The sequence below is a fragment of the Meles meles genome, chromosome 4, assembly GCF_922984935.1.
Source record: "Meles meles chromosome 4, mMelMel3.1 paternal haplotype, whole genome shotgun sequence".
Lineage (NCBI taxonomy): Eukaryota > Metazoa > Chordata > Mammalia > Carnivora > Mustelidae > Meles > Meles meles.
This window is the reverse complement of record NC_060069.1, coordinates 26,250,257-26,264,942: the sequence shown is the minus strand read 5'-3', so window position 1 is coordinate 26,264,942 and position 14,686 is coordinate 26,250,257. Positions and strand designations below refer to the sequence as shown.

At 44.2% G+C, this 14,686-nt stretch overlaps 1 protein-coding gene across 1 annotated transcript in view; it reads left to right on the top strand.

The window, feature by feature from the left end:
• OSBPL10 (oxysterol binding protein like 10) overlaps positions 1–14,686 on the top strand; it is a 310,546-nt gene that overhangs the window by 225,708 nt on the left and 70,152 nt on the right. Inside the window, exon 5 of the mRNA XM_046002875.1 lies at positions 7,523–7,733. Within this exon, the coding sequence (XP_045858831.1) occupies positions 7,523–7,733 (211 nt within the window). The remainder of the gene's footprint in view (positions 1–7,522; positions 7,734–14,686) is intronic.

Below are 14,686 nucleotides of genomic sequence, written 5' to 3'. Positions count from 1 at the left end.
GTAGAAATGCAACTTGGACGTAGAAATAGAATGTCTGCACTTACATACCTTTGGAAAGAAGGCAGACTTTTTAAAAAATTATTTATTTATTTTTTTTTATAAACATATATTTTTATCCCCAGGGGTACAGGTCTGTGAATCGCCAGGTTTACACACTTCACAGCACTCACCATAGCACATACCCTCCCCAATGTCTATAACCCCACCCCCCTCTCCCCAACAACCCTCAGTTTGTTTTGTGAGATTAAGAGTCACTTATGGTTTGTCTCCCTCCCAATCCCATTTTGTTTCATTTATTCAAGAAGGCAGACTTAAAAAAAAAGGCAGACTTTTATGTCCGCGGGCATAACAATGACTTCAGGCCAGATTCTCCCCTCCACCACCCAGAGCTGAGGACAAGGGGATAACCTGCCAAAACAAGCATTCGTGGAGAAAGCCAAAGACATTCTCTCTCCCCTGGAGGCACCAGGGGTAGGGAACCTTCTTCTGTGCTCTCAGCCCTGGAGGGGACCAGTTGAGGCCCTTGAGACTTGAGATAAACCAAGCAGGTCAAGATAGCACCACGAAGGCTCTGAAATTAGATGGTTATTGAAACCACAGGCCATAAAAGTAGGCTAGGGGCCCGTGTGCTGTACATAGTAAACTCAGTAGCCTGCTAAGAAAATAATCCCAGTCAGACCTAAAATCTCCCACTGTGACAGCCAGAATGACCGGGATACCATAGAAAATCTCGTCATAGCAAGAACCAGTAAAGTCATAACTTGAATGAGAAAAAGAATTATCTGATGCCAAAATTGAGAGGGGTCAGATGTTAGTTTTAGGGGAACAACTGGTCACCCTCATCTGTGTACCCGTGGTCTGACTGCTTTCAGGCTCTAGTGACAGAGTTGAGTGGTTGCCACAGAGACCCAATGGCTCAAAACCCCTTAAATATTGACCATCTGGCCTTTTATAGAAGTTTGCTGACCCCTGCAATAAGGCCATCAAAGACATAATGGTCAATTTTTTGGAGATATTCTCTCCCCCTCCCCTTTTTGTTTCCTTTGGTTTATAGTATAGAGCATTAATTTCCTTATATCGGTGTCTCCATTCTCATCCTGTGTTTTTAAACTTTCTTCTTTGTAATCTCATCGTGTAGCCAGCAGCCTCCCCGCCTTGGGAGATGGACCCCATTTCCTCCCACTCATCTTTGTCTCTTTTTGCCGCTGTCCGCTCTCTTAACCCTACTGGGAAATGTAGATTTGGTAAGGTCTGTCCACTAGCTAGGGTTTTCTTTCTCTGCTCACATAATAAGACTTGAGAGAGTTGGGGGAAGCCCATAAGGTGTTTAGGACTGTGTTTGGACATATAGAGAGGTTATTATTCCAGCCTGGTTCTGTGCCAGGAGAGAATAAGAGACATAGCTTGGGGAGTACAGCAGGAACATTGGATGTCAGGTAGAAAGTCAGCAGGAAGAAGAGATTGTCCAGGTGTGAGGCCAAGACCTACTGTGCCCCAACACTAGGGAATTTGGAGGAAGTCAGCAATGTAGTCTGTTGATCTGGCAAAATGGCTTTATTATTTACCACTGGAAGGGAGGACGACACATCCACAGGGGATTGTCCATGTCTTCGAGTAGGGAAAGCAAGGTCCGAATTTGAGAATTTGAAGTTTGGTTTGTAATCCCGGGGCTTGATTGATTAGGATTAGGTACACATCAAGATCCAACAGTTCAGGATTGGTCTAAACATCTAGGCAAGGATTTTGAGGCAAGGCATTCAGAGGATTGTAGGATACAAACTGTTGATGGTTTCCATTACAGAGTTGATGGATATTTTAGGAAGTTTCTCTAATGAGCTGTCAAACCATTTTGGGGGTGGAAGTCTCTTAGAATGTTAAAGTAGTGCTAATGAGAGCGGTGGAGTAGTAAATATGTGTTAAGGGAGGCAGTAAGCTCTGTGTGTGTGTGTGTGTGTGTGTGTATTGCTTCTAAAGATCCTTGAAGCATGGCTTTCAAGCCTAGCTGAGGACTTTGGCTAAGTGAACTGCCTAAAGTCAGCCAAGGACTGACCCCTGACCCAGAGGGAGACTTAAAAATGGCTTCTGAAATCCACCAGGTGGAGGAGAAATGCTAAACTAAGGCCACCTTGACGCTGGCATCACATTGCTTGGTCTTCTTCCAAGCCTCACAGATTGAGTTACCGAAGGTGCCGGAAATCTGTGAACCCAGGAGGGTCTGCCAACTGAGCAAGCAGCCCTGGTAACTTGAGGATAAGGAGTCTGTGTCTCGAGGTGCCTGATGCTGATCCTTTGATTATTAGTGGATGAACTGGTGTTCATGGATATTTGACCTGTTGGGACTCAACCTTTCAGGCATCTCTCAAAACCTGCTCCAAGGTTTGCAGTTCTGAGAAGTCTGAAACAGTCAGACTCTGGAAGCCCCTGGGCCCCTGCTTTCCCCTTCAGGTCTCTCTTTAGCCAGATCTGAGCTCGTTGAGCTGGATGACGTTAGGTTTTAGCCTCTTTATCGTGGTTTCAGTTGTTGACCAAGAAAGAATTCATTCAAAAGGTAAGCCAACGGGTATTTATTTGGGCAATGAGGATTGCAATTCAGGAGACACAGTTCATGTAGAAACCTGACTCTTGTTTCAAAGGGGACAAAGGGGGTGGAGTTCTAAAGGCAGAAAAATGAGTGCTGTTCTCATTTCGGTCCTCTATGCAAAACAGGGATTGAAGCTAGGTTAACTGGAATTGGTTAGGTTAGCATGCAGATGGAGGGTTGAAATTTGTCAGATCCCACTGACTCTTTTGGAAGTGGAGAATGCCAGTGATTCTGAGCTCATCATGAGGAGGGCATTAAGTCCAGACTGAGGGTTTGCAACTGGCAAAAAGTTCACAGTTCCTAGGGTGCACATCAATTCCTCCTCCCTGATAGTCTCCTGAGCCCATTTTAAAGAGACTTTCTTAGCTAGTCTTGCTTTCTCCTTTTTGAAATCTCCTTTTACGCAGCTTTATTGAAATAAAGCAATAAAATCTGCAGTCACTGATTTTATTAGCATTCACTCCTTTGATTTCATTTGATTTTGTAGTACGTACACCGTTCATTATTTGTACTATGAAAAATGGACCATAGGATTTTTTTTCTTCTCTGACATTTGCTTATCTCTGAAGTTCAATGTGACCTACATATGGTTGATTTTATAACCTCAGAGTTGACATTTTCAGGGGGTGGATCTCTGAAATTTCATTTGGGGTCCCATTTTGTACCTGTGCTATATAAGATGGTGGTACCCCTGATTCTGGAATGCCAGGAAGAGATGAAATGTGGGCACTTTGTTCTTAAAAACCACAAATGATTGATGTGGATGTGCTTTAGAAAAAAGTGTTAAGGGCTTGGATGTGGAACTTGCATAATAAAGTAAGTGGTTCCAACTTTTTCAAATGCTGGTAGCAGTAGGTAAACCCACTCATCGATGCCTGTACTTTGCTCTTCTGTTGATAAGCCCATGGGAACCTTGAAGCTGGGCACCTACCTGGGTGGCTCAGTGGGTTAAGCGTCCAACTCTTGATCTCAGCTCAGGTCTTGATCTCAGGGTCATGAGTTCAAGCCCCACCTTGGGCTCCATGTTGGGCTCCACACTGGGCATGGAGCCCACTTAAAAAAAAAAAAAAAAAAAGAACCCTGAAAGGGAGAGGGAATGCTCTAAGCATTTGCTGTCGGTATTGTTGAATACCGCTTTTCAGTGCCATATTCATCTTCTCATAGGTGCTCTTAATTAAAATTAGTTGTGGAAGAAGATAAAACATGTTCTTCCAAAGTCTGCGAAGACTCTTCCTCAGTGCCTCCCAGTCTCAGAAATGTTAGAGCAGTAATGACTGTGATACACAGCTCCAAGGCTAGGATCCTGAGTCTCTTTGAGGGTTCCTTCAATTTCTTGTGGAGCCTGATGAAATTAACACGAAGCGAAGATGACATCAGTGGTGTTATTAAAGGCAGTGGGTCAGCTTCGTATCACATGGAAAAGGGGGAGAAAATGAATCTTTAGGGAATGACTGCTGTGTGTCAAGCACTGTGCTAGACTCAGTTTACCCAGAAAGATGTTGGAATCCATTGGGTTCTTGGTTATTGATAAAGCCATAGCACAGAGTTTCTCAATGGCTTTTCGAGCAAGGCAGAATGTGTTTAGGAGGACTGAACTCTGGCCTGTAAGGTATTAAGCACTGCTCAGTGTGAAATTATTGTAACTATCAAATCTCCCCCCATTGCTGATTCAGATGCCCCGCCCCACCCCCAAGCAGGCCATCCTGCCTTGGGCACTAGCAAGAGGCTCTCAATTACATTGAATACTTTTCAGAGAGCAGATATGAGGATTTCATTTCTGTGCATGTATCTCTGCTGTAATGATGTAGAAAATTCTGTAAGTCAGTTCTTACAGATGTAATATGTAATATTTTATGTAATTTTATGCAATTTATATGTGATAATAATTTTATGCAATTTATATGTAATAATTTATACTTGCAACATAATAAGTATATAACAAGTAATTTATATGTAATATTTTATGCTTGTGCAATAGCAAGTATTCTATACTATATAATTGGAATGTAGCTCTTTTTATTGATTAAAAACAAGTGTATCCCATATGCTTAATGGCTTGATTTTACTCACCTTTTCTCTTAAGTATTGCGTATCATCCGTAATAGTCAAGAACAATGTATTACATGTTTCTTCATTACGTTTTCTTCTTCCCTTTCAACACCTCATGTTTCTAAGACAAGATTTTATGATGGAAATTTACAGAAATGTTGACTATGACAAATAGCTCAAAATCCAGTTCTCTCTGTTAGTTCTATATATAGAACTGTCAAAGAACACATAAACATTTTGTCTTGTGTCAAGTTAAATTTAACCAGTTGGAGTAAATCTTGGTAAACCTAGACTAACAATGGAGGTATTATCCTTTACTAAATCTTCAGCCCTATTATGCTAATTGAGTATAATGATGTCTGTAGACTTTGTGTCAAAAATCAGTTCCTTTGTACCTCAGAGAAAAGTGAGACTGGGGACTCATTTATTCATGTCACAGATATTTTACCGTACTTGGGATCAGTGAACAGCACAGATAACGATAACTAGTGCAAATGAACACAATAAGCAAATGACAAGTTAGGTTGGAAGGTGGAAAGTGCTATAGAGAAAAATTAGTAAGGAGGACGGGGGGCTGCCAAGGGTTGGGCTGGAGATATAGTTTTTTTTTTAAGGATTTATTTTTATGTAATCTCTACACCCAAGGTGGGGCTCAAACTCCCCCCTTCCCACCCCGAGATCCAAGGGTCCCACTGAGGCAGCCAGGTGCCCCCTGGAAATACAGTTCTAAATAATGTGGCTCAGGAGACTTTGCTGAGAAGGTGACTTTTAAGCAAAGATCTGAAGGCAGAAGTGAATACTTAGCCCCTCTTGTGTCCCCTTGTATTTCTTTTTTTAAGATTTATTTATTTATTTATTTATTTGACAGACAGAGATCACAAGTAGGCAGAGAGGGAGGCACAGAGAGAGAGAGAGAGAGAGAGAGAGAGCAGAGAGCCTGATGCGGGGCTTGATTCCAGGACCCTGGGATCATGATCTGGGCCAAAGGCAGAGGCTTTAACCCACTGAGCCACCCAGGTGCCCCTATTTTTTTTTAAAGATTTTATTTATTTATTTGACAGACAGAGATCACAGGTAGGCAGAGAGGCAGCCAGAGAGAGAGGAAGGGAAGCAGGCTCCCCATTGAGCAGAGAGCCCGATGCAGGGCTCGATCCCAGGACCCGGGATCATGACCTGAGCCGAAGGCAGAGGCTTTAACCCACTGAGCCACCCAGGTGCCCCTATTTTTTTAAGAACCAGAGCACCAGGCATGACCTTTGTAATCTGCAAAAAATAATTTGCATGGCCAGAGGAGTGGTGCGCACAATGAGGTGATGAGTCCAAGCCACTTTGGTGCAGTTGGCTTACCAGTGATTCAAAAACTGTATATTTTTGAAGTAACGGCACCTATTTTGATACAAAGGATTACAATGGATGAGCTTTTTTTTTTTTTAATAAAAGCTAATGACACAGAATGATAGAAAACAGCAGGTGTCTGTTTTCAAAGAGAAATAGAAAAATAAGGCTGAGCATGGAATGAGATTTGTGGCCCAATTCCAGGGGGTCCTTATGGAATTATTGCTTCTCCCCACCTGGTGACATCGTGAGGGTAACCAGGATCTTCTGGGGAAGATGGTGACAAAGGCAGAGTTAGGGGCTCACATTAAAGATGGCTTTTGGGTGGGGAGCTGAAAGAACAGTGGATCAGAGTCTAGAAACCAGATTTTGGCTGCGGCCTCTGATGCAGAGTAGCCCTGGGACCTCGGCGGGTCACTTTGCCTCCTGCCCTTTCCTGGAGCGACTGTTTATTTGCTAGGCATGCACTTTATGTGCTTCGTCTTTTTTGGAAGGTTGTGGAACACGAGGGAGATGAAACTCACAAGCTAACCTATCAAGTTCTTTTCTAGGTCTTGACTTCCTTTCTGCTTGACTTGTCCCTTCAAAGATGCAAGTAGACTGTGGCTTATCTCAGCTTGTGGATTGAGTCTAGGCCACAAAATATGGCTCTTTGGGGGCCGTCAGAGTTTCAGCTGCAGGATAGGGCTCTCAGAAACCCTAGGGTTTCTGGGTTTTCACTTCCTCCTGGCGTCTTACACGGTGTGAAAGTCACATCCGATTTAGCATTTTTGGGGTGGAATGATCTGTGGCTGGCTTCACTGTGATCTCACTCATGCAAATGCCATCCCAAAATTTCACTTCTGTTTCTTGAGCTTCAAAAAGACTGCCGAGCGGATAGGCGTTGGAGCTGGAGGAAAAGTAGGAAATTGGTCTTGCTTTGAAGCCAAGCCACAGTTCATCCACTGTCTCCGATTATCTTTTGGAGTGAAAGAACCTTAATGACGTCCCACAAAGACTTCTACCTTTATTTTTTAAAGACTTTATTTATTTGACAAGAGATGGTGAGAGAGGGAGTACAAGCAGGGGTAGTGGGAGAGGGAGAAGAAGGCTTCCTGCCAAGCAGGGAGCCTGATACGGGGCTCGATCCCAGGACCCTGAGATCATGACCTGAGTCGAAGGCAGACGCTTAACGATCGAGCCACGCAGGTGCTCCAAGACTTCTGCCTTTACCATATTTATCATTGACTTGCCTTCTGAAGATCAGTAACATACATGAGGATGGCCCTAATGGGCTCTTAGCTCCAGGGTTCTGAAATGCTCTTGGGATCAGAGCTGCACCTGTGTGCCATTGAAGAGATTTACTTATTATTTATTCACCCACGCCCGTGTGGTCAAATGCTAACATGTACCGAGCACCCTCTGAGTAGACTGTCACGCTACCTGTAGTCTGGGGGTGATGCTTCCTCTCCCCTCTTACCTCTCTTGTCCAGCCCCCTGGGTGTCAAGAGCTACTCCCCAGCCTCCTGAAAGGAGGACTGTCCTCTCTCACCTCCTTGCCGTCTTCCCATTTTGTAGATGATGAACCAGGTGGAAGGACAGCAAAAGAACCTCGTGCACGCCATCGAGTCTCTGCCGGGCTCTGGCCCCCTCACTGCCTTGGACCAGGATCTGCTGCTCCTGAAAGCTACCTCCGCCGCCACCCTCAGCTGCCTTGGGGAGTGCCTCCACTTGCTCCAGCAGAGCGTGCAGCAGGTGGGCCAGCGCAGCCACAAGCCGGGGGCCTCAGGTAAGACCTCGGCGTGTATGCCGATGAGCATCTGGGCTGCGTGTCTGTGTGTGTCTCCCCCGTGGCCTTCCTCCTTCAAATCCATTATATCCACCTTCTACCTGTCTGACCATTTATTCCATCTGTTTCTTCATTTGTCCCTCCCTCCTTCTTGACCCAGTTTGGGATCTCTTTGCTTTGGCCAATTAGAACTACAGCATCCCACGGAAGATTTAACTAACGTGTTTACAAGAATACTTTGGAACTGCTTTCAGGCTGGCTGGCATCCTGTTCTGTATCTCATTCCATTTATGACTTGGCACTCTGTGCTGTGTTTCTGAGATATGTTGCTATACCATCCATTTTGCTAACTGCACTTCGATGGGTGTCCGCCATGATGCACCCCACATGCTGAGGAAGGGCAGCCATATTGTTTCCTGTGCCCGGCCCTGCCCGTGATTGTTCAGGGAGCAGGCTCCTGTATGCTTCCTCCTGGACCTGTGTGAACCTTCCTCTCCAATACCTACCAGAAGAATTTCTAGCTCTTTGTCAAGAAGCTAGAGATAATAATACACTTCCTCAAGAGGCCTAAATCCTTTTGGAGGAGGACTTAATTGATAAGTAGATACAGAGATAGTAGGGAAGATTAAATTCAGGGATGAAGATGAACGTCGTAGCTCAAGGTTGGTCACGTTGAATGTCATTACAAAGTATTGGAATGAAGAGACCAACAGAAGCCTCTTTGAGCTTTGTTGCCCGGTGTTCATGTAATCAGGAAATGAGACGACTTAGATGATAAAAGAAAAGCTGGCTTATGAGTGACAGTCTGTATTTCATGCTTTTCTCAAGTCCTCTTTGCCCTTTTGTTGTGTTGAGGTTAAGAGAGATGTTGGTTTTCCAGAGAAGTGTCTTCTTATCCTACCTACCCTCATTTACTGAGCTCCAGTCCTGCCAGAGTATGGCCTTTGCTGCCCCTTTTCTGAAATCTTTACAGACTAGATAATATTATGCCCATCATTTGAGAGATGCTAGGGGGCTTGATTTCATGACCCCGAGATCATGACCTGAGCTGAAACCAAGAGTCAGAAGCTCAACCAACTGAGTCACTTAGATGCCCTTAAGTATATTATGATATTATTATTTTTAAAGATTTAATTATTTATCTGACAGAAATCACAAGTAAGCAGAGAGGCAGGCAGAGAGAGAGGGGGAAGCAGGCTCCCCCCGAGCAGAGAGCCTGACGTGGGGCTTGATCCCACGACCCTGGGATCATGACCTGAGCCGAGGGCAGAGGCTTTAACCCACTGAGCCACCCAGGAGCCCCAAGTATATCATGATATTATTAACTGGATTCCCTGTGCTATAATTTTCATCCCTATGACTTACTTATTTTATAACTGAAAGTTGATACCTCTTAATCCCCTTCACCTACTTCACCCACTCCCCAACCCCATCCCCTCCTTTAACCTTTTTTTTATCAAGGAACTTGGCTGAGGGTTGGAGGATGGGGAAGCATGAAGCATCATGAAGGTTCTTTTGTTTTGTCTTCTTTTAACTTTTAACCCTCTTAAAAATTTCACGCAACAGCCCCTTAAGTTTTAAAACATTGTGCTGGTTCTTTTCAATCTATGGCACACATTGGGGGAAGCGTTCAATTACTTCCTGCATCCAAAACGTCATACTTGGCTGCAGTTAAAATGGAATTCCAGAATCTCCAGCTAGCGGAGGAGGAAAATGTGGCAACCGGGGAGTGTCACCTCAAGAACCCTTTCTTTAGAATCTCGGGGTCCTTGACCTCGGTAGTAGTTACAACAGCCTGACTCCCATGGACAAAAACCCAATGTTTGTATCCAAGGAGTGCCAGTCTGGGTTGATGCGAATCAAAATCTCATTAAAGCGCCACTGTATCACGGTTTCCTTTAAATGTTTGATGGGCAGGAGGACACAAGATTGCCCGCAGCGCACTGAGTGTCCACATGCATTGTTCTTGATTCTGGCCTCTTTGCTTTCTGACCCTCACACTCTTGTATTTCTTCTGCCCCTTTTCTGAATCAAAAATTAATTTGTGGGCTTGTAGCATTTCATCTTCTGTAGCATTTCACCATATCTTCCGGGGAACGTGTTGGCTTTGGAGCCTTTATCTGTAAACGTTGCTCCTTAATGCTCATTTCATCTCAAGCTCTCGAGCGACTGAACTGAAATCCAAAAATGCCGCAGTATTCCTCTGCCTACCATTTATGCGTTTTGGGCTCCTAGACCTGTCTCTGATCTTATCTCTAAGATATAGTGGCCTGAAATGTTTCCTTTAATTTCCGTTTGTGGAGACGTTTGTATTTTAGATCAATCAAGGAACTTGCCCTTTGGGCCGGGGCTCCTCTAGTTCTGGTCTTGGAGACTAGTAAATCTACTTGAATAGCTTGGTGGAGGCAAATGATTGATGGGGGCGGGTAGGTAGGCATCTGTTCTTCCCAGTTTAGGTGTGTCCCTCTGACTCTACTTGGAAAGGTGGGCAGGACTTCACTCACATTTGGAAAAAGCCGAGCTACTTGGGGGTCTGGGCTTTGAGTTGGTTGCCAGTGTGGGCGAGAAACTGGACCTTTGGACTGGTTTGGGGTTTAGAGTCCTCTGTTGGCATTGCTTCTGGTTAATTCCTTGCTTGCAGGTCTTGATCCAGGGAGCATGGTTCAGGAGTCAGAGCAGACACCTGTAACCAGACAAATACATTCTAGAGGCAGGTAACAGCTGGATGCTGACAGCGTGGTCGGTGCAAGGCATGCTGGGAAAAAAAACGCTGGAGTCAGAGCTGCCAGAGTGACAGCAGAGACTTGGGAAATTGCAGCAGGTGACCCGCGTGCCCTTGGACATAAATCAGGACAAGTGATCAAGAGAGGTGTCACGAGGAGAGGAGAACCAGAGCAGAGTTCAACATCCTTTTCTTAACTTGTCCTTCCAATAACTTTTTCATTCTCTTACAAGTTTTGTGGGGCTTGTCAGTTAGAAGCCAGTTGCTTTGACCTTTCCATTTGGCGGTTTGACAAAAAGGGTAAATAGGTGAGCTCTCATAAGGCCTTTGTGGCCTCTCTGGCTGTGGGGCCTTCTTCCTTCTGCTAGCTTCTCTTTTTTCCAGAGACGTCCTCAGACTGTGGGTGTTCCTCTCTTTCCACTTTGTTATCTCCATCTTTTACACCTTCTTTCTGGACACCTTCCGCTTCTGGTGAGAATGTGCCCCATAGAAGTCCCCTTCCCTCATTTTGTGGTCAAAAGCCAAGATGGAAACGTGATGATTCCGCCAATAAATAACCTATTGGAGAAAAAAGAAAAACTAGCGTTGTAGATGGTTCCAGGTGGGTGGATTTTGTCCTTGTTGTTGTTAGAACTGTCCAGCCGGAGATTTTGAGTGGCACATTCTCCCTGAAGAAAGCAGTTAGATATTAACATCGTAGCTTTCCATTGTCAATGTGCCCTCTGCTGTCTTCAGGTTTGTAAATATCCATCTTACTCTGTTTTGGAAAACGTAGGTTTACTGAGCATAGGAAGCATGAAGTCACTGTGTTGCAGAATGAGGGACAGGTACTGTCACCTGTCACTGGCCTCTGGGCAGAGGCATCTTAGCCCCAACCTGGGGACTGCAGCTCTCAACACTCCAAGCAAGGCTCTTGGCCAAGGACATATGAAAATAGCTCCACATTCCGGCCTTAATGCCCACAGTTAAGTCTCCTGTTGCTTTCTTTTTACTTCTAGTTGGTTCAGGGGAACTAAACCACTTGCGGTTGCTTTCCTTCCTCCCTGTGTTGTCCTGTTGACGCTGGTGTGTCATGTGAGGACTTACAGGTGTGTGTAAAATGCCTCTCGTAAGGACTGGATTTGCCATTTAGTGGACCAGCCTCTGCCTTCCTGTTCTCTTCTGTTCTGTCATCTCCCATGGTCTCCCTGCTCATGAGTGTTAGTGTTTCCAGAGGGAAAGACAGTGGGTGGATCTACTTGAGTTGACAGTTCATAGCTGTTCCCCGTTGTCCTTGCCTTTGGATGTCCTGGTCTGTCTTCGACCATCTTCCTACTGGAGTCACTTTCTGTAGGTGGAGCACGTTTCCTCAACTGTCAGACGCCACCAGCAATAAAACACGCCATCGTCCTCTGTGCTGCTGAGAAAGAACAGCTGCCACTGAGATCGGACTGTAGGACAAACTTGTTTAGGAGTGTTTGTGAAATGGGTGTGTCTTCGAATTAGGGATGTATGGTCTAGACTTGCGTTGGTTTTAGGATGCCATCTTGAGCGCCTGCCTTTCAATGGGGTAATGCAGTCCATTTATTTATTTCTTTAAACTGCTGTTTGTTTCCCTGGCAGGGTCCTTGATGCCTTTTGTTTTTCTGCTTCCATGTGGCGTTTCTTGTTTTCTCTTTATTTTGCTGTATAGCAAAATTTTGCTATATAGGTTTGCTATATAGGTTGCTGTATAGGTTGTACTTCCTTGGCTCATCATCTTTAGTGTTTTGGGAACAATATGCATATGAATTCTAGTAGCAGTTTTTTTTTTTTAATTTTTTTTTTTTAAGTTTCAGTTTTAATTTATTTCTTTGGGAGCAAGAGACAGACACACAGATAGCAACAGAGATAGTGAGAGAGAGCACAAGTGGGGAGGAAAGAAGAATCAGGCTCCCCACTGAGCAGGGAGCCTGATGTGGGACTCTATCCCAGGACCCTGAGATCATGACCTGAGCCGAAGGCAGATGCTTAGCCAATGGAGCCACCCAGCTGACCCTGTGTTTTGTTTTGTTTTTTGTTTTGTTTTGTTTTTAGGATCTTTCTTATTTATTTATTTTGGCGAGAAAATGCATGCGAGCTGGGGAAGAGGAGAGGGAGAGAGACAGGTAGACTCTGTGCTCAGCACAGAGCCTGACTTAGGGCTTGATCCCATGACCCTAATGTCATGACCCAAGACAAAACCAAAAGTTAGATGCATAACTGACTGAGCCACCTGGACACCCCAACATTGTTTTTCATAAGCATTCTTTAACCTGTATTTTCTCTTTTCTTTGCTCATTTTCTTAAATTATTTCTTAAATTCTGCATGTGGATGAAATCATATGTATTTGTCTTTCTCTGACTGACTTATTTTGCTTAGCATAATACTGTCTAGCTCCATGTTGTTGCAAATGTTAAGATTTCGTTCTTTTATGGCTGAGTAATATTCCCCTGTGTGTGTGTGTGTGTGTGTGTGTGTGTGTGTGTGTGTCTGTGTGTCTGTGTGTGTGTGTATTGTCTTTATCCATCCATCTATGGATGGGAGCTTGGGCTACTTCCATAATTTGGCTATTATAAATAATGCTGCAGTAAACATAGGCCTAACCTATATTTTTCTAATCATCAAACTCAAGAATGACCCTTCTTTTTTTTGTTTTAAGATTTTATTTATTTGGCAGAGAGAGAGAGATCACAAGTAGGAAGAGAGGCAGAAAGAGAGAGAGGGGGAAGCAGGCTCCCTGCCAAGCAGAGAGCCCTATGTGGAGCTCGATCCCAGGACCCTGAGCCCATGACCTGAGCTGAAGGCAGAGGCTTAACCCACTGAGCTACCCAGGCGCCCCAAGAGTGACCCTTCTTTTTGACTCTCTCCTTTAGTGATAAAAACTCAGCATACTTTAATTCCCGTTTTTCTGATATGCTTCCCAATTTTTGGTAATGTAATATGGGGGCTATTGTTATTTAATACTTTAATTTAATACTTAATTTGATAATGATTGAATCTCTTTAAAATAATTTTAATTTAATATTCAGTCATGTAACTATGTTTATTTTTATTTTATTTTATTTTTTTTAAGATTTTTATTTATTTACTTGACAGACAGAGATCACAAGTAGGCATAGAGGCAGGCAGAGAGAGAGAGGAGGAAGGAGGTTCCCTGCTGAGCAGAGAGCCCGATGCGGGGCTCGATCCCAGGACCCTGAGATCATGACCTGAACTGAAGGCGGAGGCTTTAACCCACTGAGCCACCCAGGTGCCCCTGTAACTATCTTTAGAAAAATTATTTCAGTTCACTCCAGGCCTGGGATTGGGGTGAGGTCTGTGAGACACACCTTGAGCATAAATTTAAGGAGTGCCAAATAATTAAGATGAATGATGCTTTAATGACATGTCTTTAAACCAAAATTAATGCAGAAATAATCCAGGATGAACAAAATATAAAATTTTAAATTAAGACAGGATTCAACACAGCGAGTCAAGGAAGACCAAGTCTTGTGAGACTTTTCCCATTAATTCTGGTTGTGAAAATGTAATTTATCTTGATTACTGAGTGTCTTCTTGGTGCCACTTTAAAATTTGTACCCGGGGAGGGGCGCCTGGGTGGCTCAGTGGGTTAAAGCCTCTGCCTTTGGCTCGGTCATGGTCCCAGGGTCCTGGGATCGAGCCCCGCATCGGGCTCTCTGCTCAGCGGGGAGCCTGCTTCCCCCCCCGCTCTCTGCCTGCCTCTCTGCCTACTTGTGATCTCTGTCTGTCAAATAAATAAATCTTAAAAAAAAAAAAATTTGTACCCGGGGGAATGTACTTCTTACTCCCCCTGACCCCAGCTCGACTCAGTTCCATGTTTAATGGGGTTCAGTCCTTTTAATACATGACTTTTCCAGGCTTGAGTTCCTGATTCTACTTCTCTTCTTATATGTCAGTACATGTCTTCAAGTAGTTTTTTCCCCCCAGAAGGCAGAAACTTTTCTGAGTCTCTGTGGTGCTCTGGGAAAACAAACAGTGTGTAGAGTTTAAGAATCTGGGCTCTAGAACCAGGCTATTTTGGTTTTAATCTCAATTCTCCCACCTATTGGCTATTTGTCCCTCTCTTTCTTTATCTGACAAATGGGAACAATAGTAAGACCTACCTCATGGGTCATTTTTCAGGTTAGATGAGTTACTGTACGTTAGTTGCATACATTAGTCCTTGCTATCTGGCAAGAGCTTCTTCGCAGAGGAAAGATCATTTGGCTC